This window comes from Filicampus tigris, chromosome 13 (genome assembly GCF_054856515.1).
Source record: "Filicampus tigris isolate MCC_2025a chromosome 13, RoL_Ftig_1.0, whole genome shotgun sequence".
NCBI lineage: Eukaryota > Metazoa > Chordata > Actinopteri > Syngnathiformes > Syngnathidae > Filicampus > Filicampus tigris.
Genome location: NC_141229.1, coordinates 725,317 through 748,779, shown reverse-complemented (window position 1 = coordinate 748,779; position 23,463 = coordinate 725,317). Strand labels below are relative to the sequence as shown.

The 23,463-nt window shown below is 44.0% G+C and overlaps 3 protein-coding genes across 8 annotated transcripts in view; 2 read left to right on the top strand and 1 right to left on the bottom strand.

Annotated features, from left to right (window-relative positions):
• The window catches only part of otofb (otoferlin b), a 33,276-nt gene extending 21,219 nt beyond the window's left edge, over nt 1–12,057 (bottom strand). For both annotated transcript variants that reach the window (XM_086049268.1, XM_086049267.1), the window contains exons 1-16: nt 11,234–12,057; nt 11,007–11,103; nt 9,920–10,072; nt 7,707–7,766; nt 6,390–6,456; nt 6,188–6,314; nt 5,742–5,796; nt 5,443–5,574; nt 4,893–4,955; nt 4,722–4,806; nt 4,390–4,549; nt 4,090–4,276; nt 3,126–3,312; nt 2,012–2,235; nt 1,535–1,643; nt 426–603 (exon numbers count right to left, since the gene is read on the bottom strand). In XM_086049268.1, coding sequence (XP_085905394.1) covers nt 426–603; nt 1,535–1,643; nt 2,012–2,235; nt 3,126–3,312; nt 4,090–4,276; nt 4,390–4,549; nt 4,722–4,806; nt 4,893–4,955; nt 5,443–5,574; nt 5,742–5,796; nt 6,188–6,314; nt 6,390–6,435 — 1,553 coding nt within the window. In that variant the 5' untranslated portion in view covers nt 6,436–6,456; nt 7,707–7,766; nt 9,920–10,072; nt 11,007–11,103; nt 11,234–12,057. The remainder of the gene's footprint in view (nt 1–425; nt 604–1,534; nt 1,644–2,011; nt 2,236–3,125; nt 3,313–4,089; nt 4,277–4,389; nt 4,550–4,721; nt 4,807–4,892; nt 4,956–5,442; nt 5,575–5,741; nt 5,797–6,187; nt 6,315–6,389; nt 6,457–7,706; nt 7,767–9,919; nt 10,073–11,006; nt 11,104–11,233) is intronic.
• Nucleotides 11,501–20,176, top strand: LOC147137007 (uncharacterized). Of its 3 annotated transcripts, none has more exons than XR_015089277.1 (14): nt 11,501–11,890; nt 13,915–13,989; nt 14,082–14,245; nt 15,422–15,521; nt 15,644–15,760; nt 15,958–16,397; nt 16,524–16,651; nt 16,716–16,924; nt 17,209–17,374; nt 17,441–17,609; nt 18,073–18,100; nt 18,179–18,283; nt 18,701–18,751; nt 18,840–18,936. XR_015089277.1 is itself a non-coding variant. In XM_086049270.1 (14 exons), exons 1-14 carry the CDS (start codon nt 11,806–11,808, stop codon nt 19,599–19,601), a joined length of 2,007 nt encoding a protein of 668 aa, XP_085905396.1. In that variant the 5' UTR covers nt 11,502–11,805; the 3' UTR covers nt 19,602–20,176. The 3 variants fall into 3 exon arrangements, 2 of the variants coding, with proteins under 2 accessions (XP_085905396.1, XP_085905395.1); XM_086049270.1 differs by lacking the exon at nt 18,073–18,100 and adding an exon at nt 19,591–20,176 and having other exon boundaries at nt 11,502–11,890; nt 15,982–16,397; nt 18,840–19,050; XM_086049269.1 differs by lacking the exon at nt 18,073–18,100 and adding an exon at nt 19,591–20,176 and having other exon boundaries at nt 11,503–11,890; nt 18,840–19,050.
• Nucleotides 20,177–20,520: 344 nt separating this feature from the next.
• Nucleotides 20,521–23,463, top strand: part of ahi1 (Abelson helper integration site 1) — a 33,688-nt gene continuing 30,745 nt past the window's right edge. For all 3 annotated transcript variants that reach the window (XR_015089224.1, XR_015089225.1, XM_086048637.1), the window contains exons 1-5: nt 20,521–21,057; nt 21,496–21,602; nt 22,295–22,707; nt 22,795–22,871; nt 23,248–23,434. Coding sequence is in view for 1 of the 3 variants with exons in the window: in XM_086048637.1 (XP_085904763.1) it covers nt 21,048–21,057; nt 21,496–21,602; nt 22,295–22,707; nt 22,795–22,871; nt 23,248–23,434 (794 nt within the window). In the remaining 2 variants the exon portion in view is untranslated. The remainder of the gene's footprint in view (nt 21,058–21,495; nt 21,603–22,294; nt 22,708–22,794; nt 22,872–23,247; nt 23,435–23,463) is intronic.

Here is a 23,463-nt window from a genome sequence, read left to right as displayed (position 1 = left end):
ACAGAGGTACATGTTAGGCTTTCGGGTTGGAAAGCATATTCGGGTTTCAAGACAGGGCTAGCGTTTCTCGCAAAGCTTCAAGTTTGGAATTGAGCTTTCGAGTTAGACTTTCAAACATAGGGATGGGTGTCAAATTAGGGTTTCAAGACATGGTTAGGATTTCAATTTGGGCTTTTGGGCAAAGGTTCTCAATGTAAGATTTCAAGCCAAGGTTACGGTTTCAAGTCTTGGTTAGGGTTCCAATCAATAGGTGTGGGGGGGGGGGTTCTACTTTGGGTTTCAAACAAAGGTTTCAAGCCCAGATGAAGGGTTTGGAGCAAAGGGTGGCATTTCAAATGAGGGTTTCAAGCCAAGATTAGGGTCTCAAGCAAAGGTTAGGCTCAGAAGCGCTAGTGTAGTCAAAAGGTTATTTGCTGCCGACCGACCGGTCAGTGACGACGGGTTTCATGGGCGGGGTGGTCGCCACGGACGCCAGGTCGCCGTCGTCGTCCATCTCGTCCTCGCTGGAGTCGCGGATGAGTTCTGTCTCCTCCTCGCCGTCGGCCTTCTTCTTCCCTCCGGATTTGGGCTGGTTGACGCCGTCCAGCTCGTCGCCGTAGTAACCTGAGGAGCGGCAGCGGGGCGTTCGGGAACATGCCGGGAAGCATAGCTCCTTTTTTTCAACTAAAGTGCCACATCGACTGCGTTGGGATGAACTGAGTTGAATTGACTTTTTGTTCCAGTGGAAAGTCAAAGAATTTCATTCATTGAACTTCATTAGTGAGAAGAGGAATCGACTCTAGAAATCTCTCTTTATGACTTTGAAAACTCTAAAAGTAGCTGCTGGTAAGCATAAGAACCGGATACACGGAAGTCAATTTTGTGTTTGAGAAGAAGTGACGTAAAATAAATACAATTTGTTTCATTTTAGAATTCCACAAGTTGCCCGGTGGGACACACATTGACCATCAACAACACTACATTTTTTCATTCCATTCAATTGGTGTAATCTGCAGGAGTTCTCTTTTACCGAATGGCTTTATGACTTAATATAAAGGTGTATTTAGATGAAAAAGCATCATTTCATTAGTCAGCTATTTATTGTCATTATTAGCGTTATTCTTTTTAACTTCTTTGTGTTTTATTGCTTTTAATTGTTTTCCTTTTATTTATGTACAGCACTTTGCTTCAGTTAGTTCTTGTTGTTTTTAAGGACTCCGTGAATAAAGTTGAGTTAAAAGGATTTCATTCAGCATATTGTTCCTACATATTTTTTTCACCAGGGAGCAAGTGACCTTAAAAAAAAAACAACGAAATTTAGAAAATCCGGGAGTTAAAAAAAAAAGAAAAAGATTTCAGTTATTTGAAATTGAAGTAAATTACATGACCAAAACACATGTGCAATGTGTACCAAAAAGAAAAATAGCATGAAATGACATTGAGTACCAGTAAACTACAGTTGGTTCATTATTGTTACAAACAGTGAGATAAAATGCACTAAAATAAAATTGCAATAAATAAAAATTGCCTGAAATGAGGCTAATTAACAGAGTACCTATGGTGACCTCGAAGTTGATGGGCTTGTCACCAATCTTCCTGTCAATCATGGTGGCCTCCAGGAAGGAGCCAAACAGGAAGAATTCCTCAATCTTCCCCGTCGCGTTCTGTCAAACATACAAGCGCATAATGCGGCAATAAGGGCGATGCGAAAATGCCAAATCATTCCAAATAACGCAGTGAAAATACACACAAAAGGTTCAGATTCACGCAATTACACACAAACTGGCGGTCATTTTGTATCCAAGTTGTTTGACTTCTTGTCTCAGTCAAGAAACGGCTGAAACTGCATCGGCGTCTGTGGCTCTCCTTGCCCACAAAGGAGAACATCACTGCGCTTCAAATCGTTCCTTTGTTCCGCTTCACTCAAGCGGCGGCGTATTTGAAGCCCGCTCGTCACCGAAATCGTGGCTATGCAAAAAAAAAAAAAAAAAAGACCTGGACAAAACTTGAAAGTCGAGGTAGCGCCGCGCACCTCCGAGATGTTGGGGATGCCCTCCAGCTGCACCTCGGTGGAGCTGGAGGTTTCGGGCGAGGACGGGTCCAGGATGTCCACCGACAGGCTGATGAGCAGGCGCGCCCTGAAGGACACGCCCTCGCCCAGACCTTCGTTCAGCTCCTGGTACTCGTCCATCAGCGTGTAGGTGCGCGTGGAGCCGTACATGTTGACCCAGGCGGGGCCCAGCGTGGGGAGGAAGCCTGCAAGCCGGTGGGGTTGCAAGTCAGGCCAATGCTTCGAAATGAGACTTTCAACCAAATGCTCACGGTTTGAAGTTAGCGATTCGCGCCTGAGACGGGCTTTCAAGCAAAAGGTGAAGGTTTCAAAGCCTGGGGTGCGTGGGCTTTCAAATGAACGTTTCAAGACAGACTTTCAAATTAGACTCTCAAGTTTGAGTTTCAAGTTAGGGAGGGCTTCAAGTCTGGCTTAGCGTTTCAAGCAAAGGCTAGCTTTTGAAAGAAAAAAAGGCAGCCTTTCAAGTGAGAGTGGCAAACCAGGGTTAGGGTTTCAAGTCTGTGTTAGGTTAGTGTATCAAATTAGGGCTTTAAGACAGGGTTATGGTTCCAATTTAGAGATTCGAGGTGTCAAGCCATTGTTGGCCCTAACAGCAGCAGCAGCAAAGGTTTGGGTTTTAAGATATTATTACTGTTCAAGAGGAGGATTAGGGTTTCACAATAGAGTTTCAAGCAAAGGTTGGGGTTTCAAATTAGGCTTTCAAGCAGATTTAGGGTTTTGAATTGGGCTTTCAAGTTAAGGTTAGGGTTCCAAAATGAACGTTTCGAGCCAGAATTGGGGTTTTAAGTCAAAGTCGGGGTTACAAAGGATGTTTTGGAGTCAAGATTGGGGTTTCAGAGTAGGGTTTCAAGCCATGGTTTGGGTTTCAAGCTGAGGTTAGGGTTTCAAGTCAAGGCTAGGGTTTTCAATAAGACTTTAGAGTTAGTTAGTTAGTTCGAGTTAAGTTTGAACTCAGCCAGGGTTAGCGTTCGTTTCAAGCAATCATTGGGGTTTGAAATTAGGGAAGAAATGATCGATTGCTTGAGTTTGGCGTTCTGGCCGCTTTGTGGCCAAAACGCCAGCTGGCGGCCCTCACCTTTGTCGCCGTCGTTGGAGATCTTCCTCAAATCCAGGAAGTGTGTCCCCATGGCCACGTCGTTGACTTTGTCCGAGTCTCGGATTTGGATCTTCATGCGCTTGCACAGCGGCGGGAACATCTCGGTGAACACGATCTGCTCGTTCCAGATGGGCTCGTAGCAGCTCTTCTGAACCGACGTCTTACCCTGGGAACACGCTTGGCTTGTCTCTTTGGCTTTCAGTCAAATGGGAACGTGTTGGGCTGCCTGGGCATACTATACTGTCTGACGTGATCGTGACATCCGGGGCGGGAGGGATTCAAGCCAGGGTTAGGCTTTCAAGCCAGGGTTAGGCTTTCGGGCTAAAGTTAGGGTTTCAAATTAGGCTTCAAATTTCAAGTTTCAAATGAAATGAGAGTATGGACCCAGGATTCAAGTTTCAAGTTAGGCTTCAGGCATGGGAAGGGTTCAAATGAGGCGTTCAACAAAGCTTAAAGTTTCCAGTTTGGTTCTCAAGCCAAGGTTGAAGTTTCAAGTTCGTTGCTCTGGGTTTAAGGTTTCAAATGAGGGTTTCAAACTGGGGTCTCAAGCTAAGGTTCAAGTTTGAAGTTCACATTTGGGCCACAAACCCGCCGGGTTAGAGTTGTACATTTGGCTTTTCAAGACTTTTTCAATTGGAGTTTCAAGGTTTTAAGATGGGGTCTCAAGATAAGGGTTAAGGTTTCAAATCATGCTTTCAAGCAAAGGTTGGGGTTTCAACTTTGGGGTTCAAGCCAACATAACATAGAAAGTTTGTTTTTAAGTCATATTTTGATTCGCAAAAATGACAGATTTTGGTTTTTTTCTTGAAAACACTTTTGAACAACTTTTTAATCCTCAAACATGCAACTTAAAAAAAAAAAAAAAGTTGGGAATTATTTTATAAAAAAAAAGTCATGAATTCCTCAAAAATATACAACTTTTTCTCCCCGCCGAGCGTGGTACCTTCTGGCCGGCAAACTGCACTTGCACGTAGGGGTCCACCAGGTCTTTATTCTCCCCGATGAAGGCCTTCTTGACGTTGGCCATGATGCTGGTGTTCATCCTGGGCAGCCCCTCGGCCCTGTACACCTTCAGGTAGTAGCGGGCCCACTGGCGCTCCGCCGGGACCCCCTCCGGGATCAGCAAGTTGCTGGCCGCGAGAAAAATCAAATACACACACACACACACACACACACACACACGACATGGTCAGCCGGAACGCGGCACGGAAAATTCCGTACGTAGTTGATTTGATGAGCTTACCCCTCGATGTCGTCCTCGTCCGACTCGCCGGCTTTGTGCGGGGTCTTGATGGTGTCCCCCTTGGCCACCACGGCCACGTCGCACTTGACGTAACCTTTGCACCCGGCCGTGATGTCGTCCGGGTCGGACAGCAGGGCCCATTTGTGGCTGAACTGATGCTCTGAATAAGCAAAGAGGACAAGAGAAAAAAATATTGCTGTGGCGCCATCTTAAGGTCAGGGAACTACTGTATGTTGAAGTGAGAAGAGGAGCTTCATTTAGTCAGATCTCAACAACAAATCGCCATAATAAGAATAAAAGAAATATCGATCATTTTTCCTTCACTGAATCACCTGGTTGGGAGTAAATGGTGCCGACGTCCATTTTAAAAGTGCCCACCAGCGTTCCGCTTCGCAGGAGGTTTTTGGAGTGGATGACCTGTTGGAGATGATAGAATGAAAACGTTTGACATTTTCATATTTTTGTCTCCCCAATAAGCAAACCAGTGACGAAAAAGCACTTACAGACAACTTGAGAATCTTGTCAAACATCACATCCGGAGGCACGTGGAAGTCAAAGACAAAATACTGCAAAATGAAAATCGAAATGTTAGCATATCAAAGTTGTATTCATTTTGCCACGAGATATCATTAGTATGAGTTGTTTACTTATTGATCGCAAGGCATTTTTACGTTCGGATCTGTATTCTAACTCGTATTTCATTGGTATGTATGTATTGATTCATTTTTTATCAAGATGCTGCTTTAAGTGTGAAAACAATTGCAAATACTGTGCTAAATAGATAACTCCATCTCGATAGATCACGTGATGTTTACACGGATCTCCGCGTGTCACGCGGCTGTAACGCGGCAGGTCCGATTAGCAGGGTGGGGCAAGTAAACGGCCGATGGCTTCTTATATATAAACGGGATATGTATATTGTTTTTCCCCAGGGTAGAAATTTCCATGAGCCCTCTTTACAGAGTTATCCCCCCTAAAAAGTTGTTTTGTTTTTTTAACATGTGAGCAGGTATGTATTCATTGTACGTCTAAAAATAAAACAGCTCAACTGGCCTCGTTGTAATAGGGACAGTTGGTGGACTCCTTCATGGACGTGTACTTCTTCTCTTCCCCGATCTCCACGCACACCATGGGGTCCATGTTGAGACCCACCAGCTGCCGGGCCTCGATCACGGTCACGCTCACCTGCAATCAGACGCAAATCAAAACACAATCGCGGAGTCGGGACGCAATGTCCAAAGGTGAATGAGAAATTGGATCTTTGCGCACACACACACACACCAAAAAAAAAAAAAAAGATTTTATGTTAAGGCTTTAATATTGTCTAGCCCATAAGTTATCCTTAGTCTTACTTGGTAGTCCACAGGCCGTCCTGAACTGGGCTCCATCTTGATGTCAGGTTTGGACCTGTGTATCATTGAGCTCGGTCAACAGAACAATTCGTACAGTATATTTTACGTTTGCTTGCGTACTGGTGTTTATTTGCGTTTCTCCGCTTTGTTCAATTTTACTAACCTATCAGCTCGTGCGTGGCCATTTTGGGCTGGCTTTTAATTGGCCAAATGAGGTCACAATAGAGCCAAAAGGTGAATTATACCATGTCAACATGAGATTGCTGCATCAGATTGACTTCAAAAGCATAAAATGGAAATGTAAAAAAACAAAAGAAAAAATCCCCACCCGTGGGAAGCTTCATTCCGTTTGCTTCAACACAGATAAAATGGTTCTCAAAAAAAAAGGAAGCGAGGCGGACAAAAATGTCCAGTATGAAGCCAGAAGGTTCAAAGTGTACTTGGACCTCTTGTTGGACACGTTGCTGGTGACGGCGGTGACCGAGGCCAGCGAGACGGCGTCCGGGTCGAAGCGTCCGCCCATGAATGCGGCCTGGTGGTCCAGGTTGGGTGTCTCCAGGATAGCCGGCTCATCTAAACAAAAACAACCACGTTGATTAGTGTGTGCGCGCGCTCAAAGCTGCCATTTTCATTCTCATTGGTCCATACCTCCATTCTTGTCCTGCTTGTGTCCACGGTGCTTACCGCGCTTCATGATTCAAACCCTGCACTTTACCTGGTTTTGACGGAAATGTCCATCTTTTAGAACAGTGATTCTCAAAGTGTGATAGGTGTACCAAAACAACCGACAGACCATACAACCAAACATACATGACAAATACATCCTGGCGAGTCATATTGCCCGGCGACATGGATTGTTTCACCGTTTGTGTTCAAATGTCCGCTGCTCAAAGAGTTACATACCTTAACCGTGACTATTCATGCTATTTGTTAGCCTGTCTATGGCCCTTTTCAGTGTGTGTTAGCATTAACCTAGTTGACATTCAAAGTCATGCGTTTGCTTTAAATACAGGTGTAATCCTCTGTTTAATGTTTGATTTGGCAGGAAACGCCCAGAGTTTGAAGTCTCTTTTTTTCAGACTTGTACAATATAGTGACACTCGTTTTCAAATGAGATGAATCAAGTTTGCTGCCAACATCTAGCACTCGTATCTCAAAGTTTTACTCGCAAATTAAAGGGGGGGCAGCCTTACTCAGTTCACTTGAATTTACAACAAGACAATTCAATTGCATTTAATCTTTAAACATTGTCATTTTTATTTACATGAGATATACATTTGAACCGAATTTGCATTGTATTAAGCAGTACAATACAGTATCCAAGCACATATATTATCACATATAGTATTGTCATATGTATATGATGTTCCAATTGTCCATAATGTGACACTGGTTTACAATATTACGAAAGATACTTTCTTTAGGACTAAAACTTCTGCCTCGTTTTTGAAGATTACTTGGATCTATGCTGGCCATTTTGGTGGGATTTGGAGAGCCAAGGGAATTTTTAGGTGGTACTCGCTGGAGAGCAAACCACTGGATTAGAACATAAGATGATGATTAAAAAATAACAACAGACATAGTCATTAAAAAAAAAACTTTGCCAATCATTATAACAGCAACCGGGGACCCCAAAAAGTTGCCCGCAAGACAAAGTCTCAGTTTGGAAACCCGTTCTACAAAAATGCCATTGTAGGGTTGCCGCGCCCTTCTCCGGACGTGAAAAGGCCTTTTAATTATTCAAATGAGTTCATGTGATCATTACAGAGGATACATTTCACATGCATTGTGAAATAAAAAAAAACAATGATACAAAATAACCATGGACACTATGAATTAATGCGCACTTTGTAGACTGCTTAATGTACTAAATGACCTGAAGATAACCCAGTTATGGAATAAAACACATTGCCCATCTCCCTACATGTTTTGGAGTCGTAGGTCAAGTGTATGGACGATACATACCAGTTAATGCAGTGATGCTTAGTCGACACGGAGATTCCCTTCCAAGACTTTAGCGTTCCCCTGAAATGAAGTAAGAAATAAAAAATAAAAAAATAAGTCTACATGAACATTTTGGAGGTTTTTGACACAAGGCAATCCGCAATAGGAATGAGCTTGACAAGTAGTCTCGGAGAGATGCGATACGCGCACGATGAATAGTGCATGAGTGCCGAACTCGACACTTTTAACTATAACTTGGAGCTGCCGAGTGACCAATCGGCACGCGCCGCTCACACAAAAGACGACTTGACAAGAGCCCGGTGGCAAAATAGCAATATTAGAAGAATTGTGACGGTGAAGGCTATCAGTCAAAGTATTCAACACCATCACGCATCAATAAATACAAGCAGGGCTCCAGAATATTTTTTGGTTTACTCGGAGCCGGCCCCTTACCTGAAATTGTAGGAGGGGCAAGTAGAAAATTTAGAGGCGAACATGAATCACAAATTGACTTGCAAAGTCACATGTCTACTCATTTTCACAATATTCCGCATAAATGGACGGAAGCGCGGAGCCGAGGTTTGTCAGCAACGCAAAAACATTCCAAAATTAAAAAAAACATAAATCAACAAATGTATTAGTCACACACGTGCAAGTATAAGATTAAATCCAAAGTCTGAAATTTTAGGGGGGAAAAGTGGCCATTTAGGGGCAGTCTGGAGCCCTGGACAAGTCATATATTAAACACTTACATACACCCATGGTCGCTCTCAAGTTTTAGGGATGTAAGCTAAAGTTGGGAAGATTTTTTTGAAAGAATGAAAGATGTTTTAGAAAGGGAATTTGGGGACAAATTGAATGTGCACTGGCCTCTGTGGTGTCATAGTCCATCAACACTAAAGAAAGGGATGAAAATAATGGAACATTGTACACACAAAGGAAATGGTGGAAAAGTCCAACGAGAGTGTAAAAGGAAAAATTGGTGATAGAGTTACACATGGGAGCCCGCGTTGAAGGCGGCCTGGGTCCAAGTCATCATCTCATCAATTACACATGCACGTTGAGTCTTAAGTTGCTGGTGTCCAGTGAAACATCAGTCAATTATTCACACGTTACACTCATAGCCAGCTAGCCAGCCAGTCAGTCAGTCACTGACACACAAATGCACAATTATTATTATTGTCATGCTCACACCGGGTATATAGTGTCATCACTGCTTCTGAACATCTAATGATCCTATTTAATAGTTGTCATTTATGTATACATACATGCTGCTAGCTTGTGATGCTTCCAGGAGAGCGTCGACACTCTTGAGGGATTGTGCTCTTAATTACTTTGTTCAATGGCGCTCAACAGTGAAGGCAGCTGTCAACAAAGGCTGTCCTGCCTTCGCTCATGAAGGAGAAGCGTAGGCCAAGTTACATTAAGATTGATGCTTGGATGACAATATGGCTTGTCCCTGAATTGATTAAAGTAGACGTTTCACTTGATGGCCTTGAACAAGACTACCACGCAAAAACAAGGTACTTCATTTAAAGAGTTTATAACGAAAACATTTATCAGTTCAAGAATGAAAGTTCAACTAAGTACGTAAAAAATATTTGGTAATCAATTTGAATGCCAAAAAATAATGAAATCAATTATATTCTTATTCTATTTATTAAAAAAGGGAAGTCATCCTACACATAGCTGAAACATTCTGATGATTATTGCGTTTGTGAAATATGAGTCAAGCAGCAAAATCCAGCCCTTTTTAGCCATCTCAGGCGGCGGCCATGTTGTCGCTTCTATCGACTGAAAATGACATCACAACTGCTCGGGGCTTAGGTAACGAGCGAAGTGACAAAATGGCCGCCAATGAGCGGGAACCGATCCCACGCTGCTCGCACACAACTCAGGCGTGTGAACCCCTACACCATCTGTGACCCTAAGACCAAGGTAATTGAAGAAAAAAAGAAAAGACATATTTTAAAGCGGGGAAGTAAGACCAAACAACTGAGAAATGTTCAACTTTATTTGGCGTTAAATCAGTGCACTTTGAAATTGTAACTCTTAGCTTTGAATAAAGTGGTTTATTCTGAACACTTCCACATTCTAATGTTTATTTTTATTTTTTGTTACTTCCCACTACTGTGTTTTTAAGTCGTTAATTTGTGCTGTTCTGTTTTTTTTTAACTGATCACTCATGGTTGGACCGAGACCTTCATGACTTAATACCAAGCGTGCAATCTTACCTTAAGTCCAGGGCTCCTTTATTCGTGCTCCACTGATTCCGTGTAGGCCACATGACCGCCACGGTGTCAGGTGTCGACACATTTCAAAACCGCCATCCATGGTAGGCGCAGCTGACCTGAGGTGAACTCAACCCAGGATGGATTTGGTCAAATCTGTGTGTGTGGAGGAAAAAAAGTCACTTCATTAGGTACACTTGCACAATCCAATCTCATATCGTGGTCATCTTGTTTGAATACAGAGCAGCACAGTGGGGTTGTGGTTAGCACATGAACATGCTAAATTGTCCATGGGTGTGAATGTGAATGGTTGTCAATATGTGATTGGCTGGCGACTAGTCCAGGGTGTTCCCTGCCTCTCGCCCAATGTCAGCTGGGATGGGCTCCACATCACCCGCGACCCTGAAGAAGATAAGCACCGCAGAAAATGGATGGCGAAAAATAAAGAATTTTTTAGAAGAATATTTTATAAGTCAATAATCATCCATCCATCCATCCATCCATTATCTACCGCTTCTCCTCACAAGGGCATGCTGGAGCCTATCCCAGCTGTCTTCGGGCAGTAGGCGGGTGACACCCTGAATTGGTTGCCAGCCAATCGCAGGGCACACAGAGACAAACAAACATCCGCACACACAATCACACCTAGGGGCAATTTAGAGAGTCCAATCAATTTACCATGGATGTTTTTGGAATGTGGGAAGAAACCGGAGTACCCGGAGAAAAGCCACACAGGCAGGCACGGGGGAGAACATGCAAACTCCACACAGGGAGGCCGAAGCCGGCATCGAACCCACGACCTCCGAACTGTGAGGCAGACGTGCTAACCAGTCCCCCACCGTGCCGCGCCAATAATCATAATTTAATCAATTAAACACTTAAAAAATATTATGGAATATTTTTTTAAATGATCAAAAAATTCAAATGATATCTAAAATAAAATAATGAATGTAACAATTCAAATGAAAAATGAAATGAATCTAAACATACAATATTACTACTATTTCACTTCACATCTCTTTGTTGTTTTTATGTCATTTAAAGTGACTGAGCACTTTGAGGGCTCAGGTAAAAACAAATCACGGCTGACCTGTTTTCTGAAGCTGAGCCATGATCGGTCGTTATCTGAGCCGTGAGCAACCGTGATGCCATTTTCAGTTGATAGCAAGTGACAAAATGGCCGCGCCCTGAGATGGACAAAAACGGGTGAATTTTACTCATATTCCGCAAACACAATATCAATCATGTTGCCGTGTTTAGACTGATGAGCCTGCGTAGAACATTTGAGTGTAAAGAAAATTTTGGGGTTGACTTCACCTTTTACATTTTCAGGAGGAGTCAAACGTATGTATCAGAAAATAAAATGAAAACAAAATCCAGTTCTTGTATTGGATCTAATCAGACGACAAGTATTTAAATAGAGCCTAGAAGAATCATGGGTAAAAACAACAACAACGACACATCTGTCCGCTTCATCAGCTGAGCCGCTGACGTCATCGAATCTCTGTTGTCATGGTAACGTCCATGACGTTGCAGACGAGGGGAAACACTGCATCCCTGTGGCCATTTCCAGCCTCATCAGTTATTAAAGTGACACAGCCTTTTTTTTCCCACCCCCCCTTTTCGTCCTCGCTGAGTGAAAGTAAAGCAGAGCAGCACACCAGGGAGGAGGAAGGCCTTTTTATAACCGCGGTCCAGTAGTATATCTCTCAAGTGGAAGAAGAGGAGCTCTGTTCGGCCCGCTGATGGCCAAGCAGCTGATGCAGCGGGGCAGCGTCGGACCCCCGGGCTCCTTCAAATAGAAATTGAAAGGAGGAGGAAGAAGAGAGGAGGAGGAGGAGGAGGAGGAGGAAGCAGAGGAGGCGTGTGAAGCTCCAGCCAGCGTCGGTATGCTAGGCTCCATAGCCAGCATGCCTGCGCAGAGGAGCATCACTTGTGCGTGGCAGGGTCCGGTGGGGAGGACGGCGCGAGAAGGTGAGTCCAAACAAGCTTGCGTGACTCCAGATGATGATGTCAGACTGTCGCCATTTTTCGCTTGGTTGAAAAATGAACCCACAAACGACTGGGCTTGACGATGGCATAGCGTCCAACCTAAGTGATGGCCTGAGGCTTTTTTGCACAGTGCTGTACATGCATGCAGGATGCTCCATCGCCAGAGCTCCCCTGCGTGATTGCATCGGCACAGTAAATAACAGCAGGCGGGCGTTAGAGCACCTTCAACAAGGCACTCATGTGATTCCAGGCCACTTTCGGGGGTCCGATGCTGAATTCCCTTCGAAACTCTTTTGGGAATAGTCAACAGATGAGTTAAGATTAGTCCCCTGGTCCAGAGTTAATCCCCTAATTTAGGGTGAGGGTTAGACCACTGACTAGGGTTTTGGTTCAGGTTTGTAATGGATTAGGTTCAGACATTGGTTGCACTGGTGCGCCCAACTTTTTTTGTTTTTTTGTTTGCACCCACTTTCCATTTTCCACTGCATCACAGTAAACACCACAGTGTTACAGGTATACTTTTTTTTTTTTATAAAGAAAATTGCTACATTGAATGGTGAATGTTAACTAACAATCTTGTCATCATAAGTTGATTTATTTGAATCACAATTCTACAGGACTGCTAACTTATTCAAAAGAAATAGTACTTGTCGTGCTGTGTCAGTGTTGGTTATGACTTTTGAAACTTAACATTCAAGAAGTTTTCTTATCATCTGCAGCTATTTCCATTCTATTTCTGATGGGCATAAGTCACTAACCTAGGCCCGCCCCAATAAAACATCTCTTTAGAGCAAGATATTCTCCCCAAAAGTATCATGGTGCCGGGATCCCTAATTGGTCTCAATCCAGAGCCCTGGTGAGGGTAGCGCTTCCTGTATAGCAGAAGACAGAGAAGATTTGGAAAGGAACCTTGGAAAACTATCATCTACCACCTGGTCACATTTCAAGAATAGTTTGAGTCTTTAGTCACAGCCTAGTCTCAGACAGAGATTTTACAAAGACTGTCAATTTTTCAAGGTCACTATTTACAAGACTACAACTAGATTTTTTGGGCATATTTTCCCACAGTGCAATGTCTTCCCATCAAGCTACAAAATGGTAGACCGGACAACGAAGAGGCTGAGCTGTTCTGACCAAAGCTCGACAATCCGCTCCTCTTTCTGGATGATCGTGTTCTCCCGAGCGGTCACATTTTCGCCGGTGTTTGTCTATGCCGTTCTCGTGATTCCTGTTTTGATCGTGATCTCGTGTTTCCTGTTTTGTTACAGCTCACCTATTGGCTGTTGGTTGTGTCGCGTCACCACAAAGACCGGAAAACTTGTGCTAATATCAAACGTTTGATATGGTTGTAGCGCCAAGACTAGGGAAAGACTGATCTAAAACAGCTGAGATGACCACCTTACACAAAATGATCGAAATGACGGGAGCGCGCTGTGACCCCAGTAAAACTCTAAAACGTCCTTCTGACTTTTAGTTTCTAGTCTGTGAAAATTGTTAGCATTAGTCCTCTGATTTAGGGTTTGACCACTGATTTAGTCTTAGGGTTGGACTCCTCGATTAGTCCTTTCATGTGGGGTAAGGCTTAGCGCCTTGATTTACAGTTAGGGTTTAGTCCAGGGGTCTTCAATCCAGTTGCTCAAGGTCTGCTGTCCTGCCTCTTTTCCATCTGTCCCCTCTTGATCCTTTGAATCAGGTGTGTTGCAGCAAGGAGGGATGAAAAACTGTCAGGACAGCGGACCTTGTGGAACAGGATTGAGGACAACTGGTTTAGTCCCTTGATTTTGTATAGTCTTCTGTATTAGAGAGTCGGACCCCCAATTTTGGTTTAGGACAAGTTCCCTGGTTTCGGGTAAGGCTTAGGCACCTGATTTAAGGTTAGGGTTAGTCCAGTGGTTTAACCCTTTCACTAAAAAATGAAATAGGGAAAAGATACGCCAGCCCTGTTTTGAAGCAGCAGTGATGGATTTTTTTTTTCTCTGGAAAATGTTGTCCTTGTGTCACTGTAGCGGCTAGTGGAACAAATGTGGACGAGAGGCTTAAAGCTGCTCGGGAAAGGAGAGAGGAGCAACAAAGGTTACTTGGTATGTGGCCGCTTGCTTCGGATAAGCCCTTGTATATGCGACTATGAGAAAGTGAGTGGCTCCATTTCTACATTTGTGGTTCCCAAATCAAGCCTCACGGGTGCACAGCAGGTATGAGCGGGAGCAGCGGGCCAAGATTCACTATGAGCAGCAGCTCCAGGAGCGCCAGAAGAAGCTTCAGGCGCAAAAACTCAAGGAAGACAGGAGGCGCGCTGCCGTGGAGGAGAAGCGACAGCAGCATCTCAAGGAGGAGAAAGTGAGTTCTTTAAAAGCGAGTGAAGTCACAATCATATGCAAATCATGGCCTTGACTCTTGTCCTAAATTACCGTGGTAAAGATTTAGCAACTCAAGTCAAGTGACAGTCCCCACAAATTTCATGCAAGTCCAGTCAAGTCATAACTTGGGATAAGCGAGCCAAGCAAACTTGCTTAGTCATATCATATATTCCCACATTAGCCGCCTTGCACGGCATAGTTGTACTTCCTTTAGTTGGTTTCAAAACAAGTCAATGTATTGCCCTTGTATGATGGTACTTTTGTCTTCTCAATAAAACACATAACAGACATGAAGCTTAGTTAGTGTTTGAGCAGCTGTTCGTGAGCTAAAGTGTGAAGTTAGCATAGCTTCCCAGTCATCAGTGATGTAGTGTCAGGGACGTCTCTTTGAGTTGAAAACCTTGCATGTTGCCATTCTCAAATTCCCATTTTTATCATAAACATAATCCTACAACCCAAGGGGTTAGATGTCATTTACACATAGGATTGGAGTAGTTGTCTGAGTAAAACCCCTGATTTTGGGTTAAACCCCGTATTTTGGTAGTTATAGACTCCTGATTAGGGTTGTTTATCGGCCTGGTTCAGGGCAAGGGTTCGGGTGAAACTCATCATTTATGTTAGGCCCCCGATTAAATAGGGAGATAGGGTTGAGGTTTAAATTAGTGGGTTGGAGCCTTGATTTTATGGTGAGGATGAGGCCACTAATTAATGATTGAACCCTAGATTTATGGTTCAGGGATAGATGGGTAAGAACACGATCTTATGGTTAGTTTAGGGTTACACCAAGTGGATATCTTGTTACCTTTTATTAGACCCACATAAGGCACACCTGTACAATAACAATGAGGCTAATTTATAGTAAACCCCCTCCATCATGAAAACTATGTTCCAAACCGCCACATACACCCCCTGGCGATAACTTCAAATCTGCAAATAGATTTTATAATTCATTACACTATAAGTAAGAGTGAGAGAGTTTAAGGGTAATGACTAACTGATAAATATTTTGCAAACAGTCTAAAATCATCGCGTATAAAAAACCTGCGGTCCCGCGGGACCGCAAAGCGTGAACTGGGGTATAGCGGGGATTACTGTAAGTAATACTGTACATACAGTCCATACTATAAGGAGGTGACCGTCTTTTTCCAAATATAAGGAGCGAAATGAATCTGCTGTGCGCCGGACCCAGGAAAAGAGCCAAAGAGCCCAACAAAGTTTCAGCCAAAACGTGAGAACCAGGAAGCCCGCTAAAAACGGTAACACAGGAATCCAACATAGTGTGTGTGTTCTTGCGTTTTTAAACTTTCTATTCTGATGTGGCTTAACTTTTCCTGGCACGTCTGATCTTGAACTCCACGCTGCTCCATCCACACATTAGCTCCACGTCACATAGTGCTCAGCGCATGGGAGAAGAACCTGGTGAGTCGCCTGCTAACCCCCACCAGCTCTTATCTGGCCCGGAGCAAGAGTGCTGTCGGTCAGTCGGGAGAAGAAGGTACTGACCCCAGCTGCATGCACTGCATCACGGGAATGGCTTGCTAAAACAAAATACCCTAACTTCTTCTGCGCTTTTTGATGACTAATGCTTTTCTTTTCCCGTTCTCCTCACACACATTCCCATTCTGTCCACTCTTGTTCCTTCTAACAATTGCTGCACATTCCCAACGGTAATGGCAATGAACCCGGGCTCAGTTGTTCATATTTGTCACCGTGCAGTTTCGTTTTACTCCACGACCAGTACCAGCCCAAGCAGTACCCCGCAGAAGCTCCAGGACCACAGACCCCAGATTCAGAAAACCCCAAACCAAACACCCCAGAACCAGAAACTTCAGAACCAGAGACCACAGGAACAGAAAGCTCAGGTCCAGAAACCCCAAGTCCAGAGACTCCAGAACCAGAAACCCCAGATTCAGAGACCTCCGATTCAGAGAGCCCAGAAACTTCAGAACCAGAGACCACAGGAACAGAAAGCGCAGGTCCCGAAACCCCAAGTCCAGAGACTCCAGAACCAGAAACCCCAGATCCAGAGACCTCCGATCCAGAGAAGCCATAACCTGAGACCCCAGAGCCAGAGGCCACCACCACATCTGAGTCCCAGCCACAGCCAGAGAAGAAGCACTGGCAGTGTACAGGTGGCATTTTGATATGAACTATAAGTTTTGATTAAGAAAAGTTAACATTTTGATAGACATAGATAGTTCTTAGTTTATGTGCAGGAATATCAGTCTTTTTACATGTCATTACTATTTTTTGTTTAGCCCAAAGCAACTACACCACACAACGCTAACAAGAGGACTCCAAACAAGGGTCCGCAAGGTCGTTCACCTCCAAACCTCAACGCTGCAACTAAAACGAGCAGAACAGCACCGTCGCCCTCTCCAGAACGGTAGGTGAACACAAATTATGTAACGCCACGACAACGCGAAACATCTTTTAATCTCCTTTGGAAGGGCTCACAGGCGATCGAGCCGGCGGCAATCTATCCCTCTTCAACTGGACCTCGAGTCGGTTCCCGAAGAGGACGTTCCAATTTGCAATTCTGCCCTGTCACCGGGCAACTCCAGGCCTGCTAGGGCCTCCACTGGAGACAAAATGGAGGATTCGCTTGAAACTCCGAACTCCGAGGCGGAAGTTGAGCGCAGAACTGCGGGAGATGGCAGTGAGTTCCAACAAGGGACTTGGATTTTGTATGAGATGTGATGATGACAGAGATTGCATTCCCTCATTAGGTGGCTCCAAGATACTTGCAAATAAATCCGGAATTTTTCATTAAATAGGTTATGGGGTTGAGGTTAAGGTTGAATTTAGTTAATCCCCCGTTTTAGGGTCAAATTCCTAGCTCAAGGAGGATTGGACCCCTGATCAGGCTTGTGGACCTCAGACCAGGACTCGGGTTGAATGAGATGTGATGATAATGACAGAGGTTGTATTTTTTCACATCAGGTCCCTCCCAGATGCTTTCTCCTCCCCCCGAACCCCTGCTGAGGCCCTCGAATGGTACTACCGACCCAGAGGTGGCCTCTCACTTGTTGGCCGAGAGGAGGCGAGAGGCTCGGCTGCTCAGGGAGCTAGAGGAGCAGGAGAGCTTGGCAGCGGCTGAAGCTGAAAGGTAAGCGCTGAACTGGAGCCTCAGTCCTGACCCATGCGATTAATTTCCCCTGGCCTCAATGTCCAGGCGCAGTCGCGAGGACCTGGAGCGCCGCAGGGCCATGGAGCGAGCCCGGCAGCAGGCTGAGACCGAGCGTCTGATTGCTGAAAAGCAAAAACGCGAGGAAGAGGAGCATCGGCGGGCAGAGGAGGAGAGAGCTCAGGCCATGCGTGAAGCGGCTCTTCTGCACAAGCAGGTGGGCGGCATAAACATACCCAACATCCCTGGAGATCATCTAACCCTAACCGTTAAACCCAAAACAGGCCTAGTACAACAAGCCTATAGGGGGTCCAACCCTATCCCTAACATCAAGGGGTTGGCACAAAATCCGGGTTCTAACCCTGATTAACTCTTATTTGAAGGGGTCCAACGTTAATTTGAACTGTACCTACTTTTTTTTTAAATGAAGTAAAAATGAAACTTAAATTTGTGAGTATTAAGTCTTTTGCTTCACGGTTAGTTGTAACTCTGTGACCGTTCTATAATGCAGTCGACTCCCGCATATTTGCGGTTCAGCACCTGTGGATTTGCATATTCACAGATGTTTTTCCTTTTTTTCTCGGGGGGGGGGGTTATTATTTAAATAGGCATCAACAATATGCAGATCTTCACTATTTGCTGGCCAGCCAGGTCCTAATTGCTTGATTTTTTTTCCACAGCAATTTGGGACTTGCTTGAAACTTGAAGGTTACTTTAGATTTCCTTTTGACTTGCCCATATTTGACTTACTCGCATCTGATTAAAACTACACTATGATGGCTACAGAGGGAAGAGGAACAAGCCAAACAACGGGAGAAAGAGGCCCAGGTTCAGAAGGAGCGTGAGCTGCTCGCACAGAAAGAGGAAGCAGAACGCCAAGTTAGGAAAAAGGTGATTATTTTTTTCAATTTCAATAACCATTCACAATATCATAAACACCTATTGACAATTTAGAGTCTTCAATTTACCTAAGAAGCTTGTTTTTGGGAATGTAGGAGGAGGCCAAAGTAAGTACCAGGAGAAAACAAAAGCAAGCATGAGGACAACAGTTATTGTTGTTTTTATTGGTATCATTAGTAGTAGTAGCAGTGGTAGTAGTTGTGGTAGTATTAAAATACATCCACCCTCCGCAGTTGGAGGTTCAACACCTTGGTGGTACCTGAACCTGGCAACCTTTGGTACCGAAAGAAAGTCCTTACTGTCTGAGCTAAGCCTGTTAATTATACAAGCCTATCTGTCTTGACAAAGAGATTGAATGTTATTCCAAATGCAACCATAAGACCCTCAACGCTCTTTGGCCCCCTGCAGCGACTGGAGGAGATCATGCGGAGAACCAGAAGAACAGTTTCTCCTGACACGGTAAGACTTGCCCAGCAGGGTCTTGTGACACGCAAACATTGCAGCTCGTTGTCCCAAACCGCCTGATTACTTTCATTTGTACCCGCAGAAATCAGGGACGGTGAGCATCTTACCGAAGGAGAACAATGAGGCTCCTGTGCAGGATGCCGTCAAGCCGCCGGCGGGTTCCAGGCCTTCACAGACGGTCATGGGTGACAGGGACGCCAATGATGAGATGGTGCCTGTGGTGGCCTTCAAAGAGCGCAGGTCTCTCCGGACTCTCACGGGTCTGGAAGACGTCCAGACACACCAACGTGCAGGTGAGACTACGGGAGAAGATCCAAAGACAGAAATGTTTTTTAATAGTCTTTGCTCGTGTGAATGTGGGTTTAACCCCTGACCCAAAATCTAAACTTTACTCTTCTTAACTGAACCTCCTAAACACTTAACCCCAAACTATGGCTCTGAACCAAACCCCTAAACCTTGCCTCCAATCAAAACATAACTAACTAGTTAACCCAAAAATTAAGCCCTAACCATCACCCTAACCTAGACACAACTCCCTAACCCCAAATCCTCTAATCATTACCATAACCCAAAACCTAACCTTTGACTCTGAGCGCAAACCTTTTTCCTAATACTAAACCTACTGTAACCCCAAACTGTTTAAACATTACCATAATCCAAAACCTATCGATTGATCCTGACTTGAAACCTGACTCCTAAACCTAAATCTAACCTCAAACCCTTTAACCATGACCATAACTCAAACTTTAGCCTTCTTCTGGGGTGATTAATTATGAATTTCTCTCATTCATTGCTGGTTCTGTTTTTATCTCCATGCTGTTGTTTATCCTCAGAAGTCATATGAGCTGCAACGTCACAGACAAGCACGGAAGACACCATACTCTGAGGAGCGATAACAGACAACCTCTTCTATGTGTGATTTCAAGGAAAGTGTCTTTGAAGGATCAATTCAGCACAGCAGAATTACAGTATCTTTTTCCCCTCACGAGATTTCACATAACAGTCGTGACCACTGTGGTCTCCTGTGTATCATAAAACACTTTTTGGTCCTTGTTGCTGTAGAAGCGCTTTTTGTGCAGTTAGAACGATAACATACAATCCTGCCTGTAGTATGAGCAAACACACATTTACAAGCTGCTAAAGAACCTAAAGTAGTACCCAAAGACTTTGCTATTTTTAAGTGATGTATTTTTGCACAAGTAGCAGTGGCTTTGCATAATAATAATATATGCAATCTTTATCAAGGTGGCCCACGGTATTTTATTCTTGTTACATGAAAGCGTATAAAACAAATCAATATTTAATGATGTTAAGTTTTTGTCACTTGTTAGCAAATTGGTTTAAAGAAACTGTACAACTTATGCTATATTTGTTTATGTTTTTGTTGACTGTAAATTATATTAAATTCACTAAATGAGATGCCTGCCTGTATTGTATGTCATATGACCACTGCTTTGCCACCTTTTAACCTTCAAACCAAAAAAAAAGGAACCTGGTATGATTATTTCCGTAGTCACCATCCAAACCTGATTATGGCCAAAAAATGAGGAGTAAAATGGTCAAAATAGGTACAAATAGAATACTTATCACTTTTAAACAGATACCCATGTGTCTTTTTAGAGTCAATCGTTAAATTAATACCTGTTCGACAGCATCGTAACGTTTGAAAACCACAGGCCTGGCAACAGTAGCTTGTGTAGTTTGACTTGTAGTTACATTTCGAGTCCTGCTGGGGACAGTAGTACAGAAAGGAGGACGAGGAGGAAGAAAAACACAAGACGAAGAAGAAAGGCAACGCGACGCTCGCGCAGCCATGTCAACGCTAAAGTGTTTTGCTTATGATGATGCGTTACTTTTGGCCGAATAAACCTCACGTAGACGGGGGAAAGTACCGGAACGTCACGCCGATAAAACAGATACTGAGTGTTGTCGAGGTTGTGGAGGGGTGGGAAAAGCGAAACGGCCTCGGAACCCCTTCGTATGCTATAGTTTAGTGACGGTAAACGGTGTTGTAAATGCACTGATTGATTCGACTGAACCCAAGAATCACTGACGGGCAGTTCCGCGCGCGGGCTTTCCTTCTTTACGCATGTTGTCGTGGTTTTTTTTTATCTTAATATTCAAAATGTATTTTTGACCGACTTTGGACGTCAGCTGGGTCAGAGTTCACCGGGAGCTCGTTTGAGCGCCAAAAGGGACAAGCTTTTGACCATACGTATGACGTCCCTCCCGGTAAAGCTACGCTAACGTTAGCACGCTAACGTAGCTAGCTAAATGACAGACTTCGGTGATGCCTGCAGGTAAGTTTTGATAATTTATATATTGTTTTTTATAATATTTTGTGGGGCTTCCCAAAATGATTTCTATTTCCAAGTGTACAAGTTCATAATGTCGCGTCATTGTGACGTGACACGTATTTCCGTGTAGCAAACAAAAGCTTTCGCATTCTCGATGGCACCGCTTGTAAACAAACACTTTCATGTTAAGACAGTCTTGCGGTCGCCTCCATTGTTTATTCCTACGATTCAGTCTTGTTGGTGTACCACCTTTGATACTTCTCTGTTAGATGTTCTCTGTCATACCATTTCACACTAAGGTGAAAAAACAGACTTTTGGAGGCATAGTGCATACAGTCAACAAATTGCTATACACACATTTTAAAGATCAGAGTCCATGTTAACATACTAGAATTAATCTGTTATGTTGTGTCTGAATGTGCTACATTCACGTAATTACAGGCGAGAGTACCTGGACAGCGACCCAGGATGGATTGGATGAAACGTTTGAGAAGCCAAATAAGAAAAAGTCCAAGAAGAAACACACAGAAAACAAAGAGAGCATTGTGGTAATTCGTTTTCCTCGTGTATTTGTCTGCTGTTTGCTCATCAGACGGTGTGAAAAGAAGTCAACGTTCGTAAAATGGTAAAAACAACTGAACAGTTAAGTTGAACTTTGATAACGAGTGACAATGCGTTTGATATACAGGCATACAAAGGTGCGGGACCGAGTCCTGATGCGGGTATAAAAAAATCGGCAAGTAACTGATGCCGTCCTAGACCCGTTTAGAATTTCATGGATTGATAGTTCAAACTGTAACTACACAACAAAGTATGATCCCAAAGCAATACAATTATTGTACTTTGGCGCCATCTTGGTGCCAACGAACAATGTCAAATCAAATTATGGAGTTTCATTTAGACAAAAGTAGTGTTTTACCACATCTTGGTGCCAAGGAACTATGTTGGAATAAATTGAGGAACTTAATTTAGAGAAAAGTAGTGATTTCCAGCATCGTGGTGCCAAGGAACTATGTTGTAGTTATTTGAGAAATTTCATTTAGATAATAATAGTGGTTTGCCATCATCTTGTGGAACCTATTGGCAATTATAGGCCTTTATTTGGTCAAGTATTCACTATTCCTGTCAGTACTAGGTCCCTGTATTTTTTTCCCCCCTCGAGGCTGCTGCCTTTTTCCCCCTGACATTGGTGGTCTATTCTTCCAGAAAATGCTTAACAAATTATTTTCCTTCTCTCCAGCTTGAGACTCTCAAGAACCTCCGTCTCAAGAAGGGCGGGGAGTCCGATGACGACGACGCACATCATCAGCAGCGCGACAGCAGAGAGAGTGAAACAGCCCCAAACGTCAACGAAGAGGACGCCCCACCATCGAAAGCCAAGAGGAAGACTAAGAGGGAGCTTCCCAGCCGGCCTTTGCCCGACAAAGTCGCCGGCTCGGAAGCCGATGGCGTACAGAAGGAGGCGGGACGTGGGAGTAAGAAGGGCAAACGGAAAGATGACACCAAGTCAGCTGACGACAAGGACGGCGAGGAGCTGCTGCAGGAGTACCAGCAGCAGATGGCGCCAGAGGACGAAGAGACACACTTGAGTGAGGACGTAGGGAAGAAGAAAAAGAAGAAATTGAAATCTGCTGCCACCGAGTCGGATGTTGGGTGAGTTTTAATCATTTTACTTTGATAAATGTTGCTCTTTTGATATTTCATATACATTTTTTGATTATTTGAGCTTCTGTCCATCAGGGAGCATGAACAGGACGGTGATGTGGAAAGTGCTTCCAAGGAGAGGAGGAAGAAGAAGCAGAAGAGGACAAAGTCAAGTAAATAGTACATTTTATATTCCCGCTCCCCAGCCACTTTGTCATGTTCTTTCGAGGGAAATCCCCAAGGAGTTCCCAGGCTGAGCTCGGAACACGTGATCAGGGAGGTGTCCAGGAGGCACCCGGACCATATGCGTCTCATTCAAATCTTTCTAGACCCACAGAATATATTGTTTTCTGTAGCAATATAACCTACCAAAAGAAAGTGTATACTCTCTTTTTTTTAAGCAGAAAAAGTTTGCTTCTCGCTTTTTCTTGTGTGGCTTTTTTACATGGCGTTTGCCATTCGCTCAATGAACCATCACATCTTTGACACGCATTTTCATGTACCTAATATTGTGGACACTGCTGACATAGTTTTGTCCAATCTTTTCAGCGTCGGGGGAATGGAACGCCAGTGAGGTGCCAAAGAAGCCCGAGCCCGATGAAAATGACGGCCTGGTGTTGGGGGTGTACGTGCACCGAACAGATGGCCTCAAGACGGACTTGCGCATCTCGCATCCAATGGTGAAGGTCCACGTGGTGGATGACATCACAGGCCAGTACGTCAAGAAGAAAGACAGGTAAGAAAGGGTCCCATTTAGTTAAGGTA

Coding starts and splice junctions, on each gene's coding strand:
- LOC147137007 (XM_086049269.1), top strand. CDS start 11,806: ATGCTAGGCTCCATAGCCAGCATGCCTGCGCAGAGGAGCATCACTTGT. Junction 15,761..15,957: donor CGGTCAGTCGGGAGAAGAAG/GTACTGACCCCA, acceptor ACCCGGGCTCAG/TTGTTCATATTTGTCACCGT. Junction 16,652..16,715: donor CCGTCGCCCTCTCCAGAACG/GTAGGTGAACAC, acceptor CTCCTTTGGAAG/GGCTCACAGGCGATCGAGCC.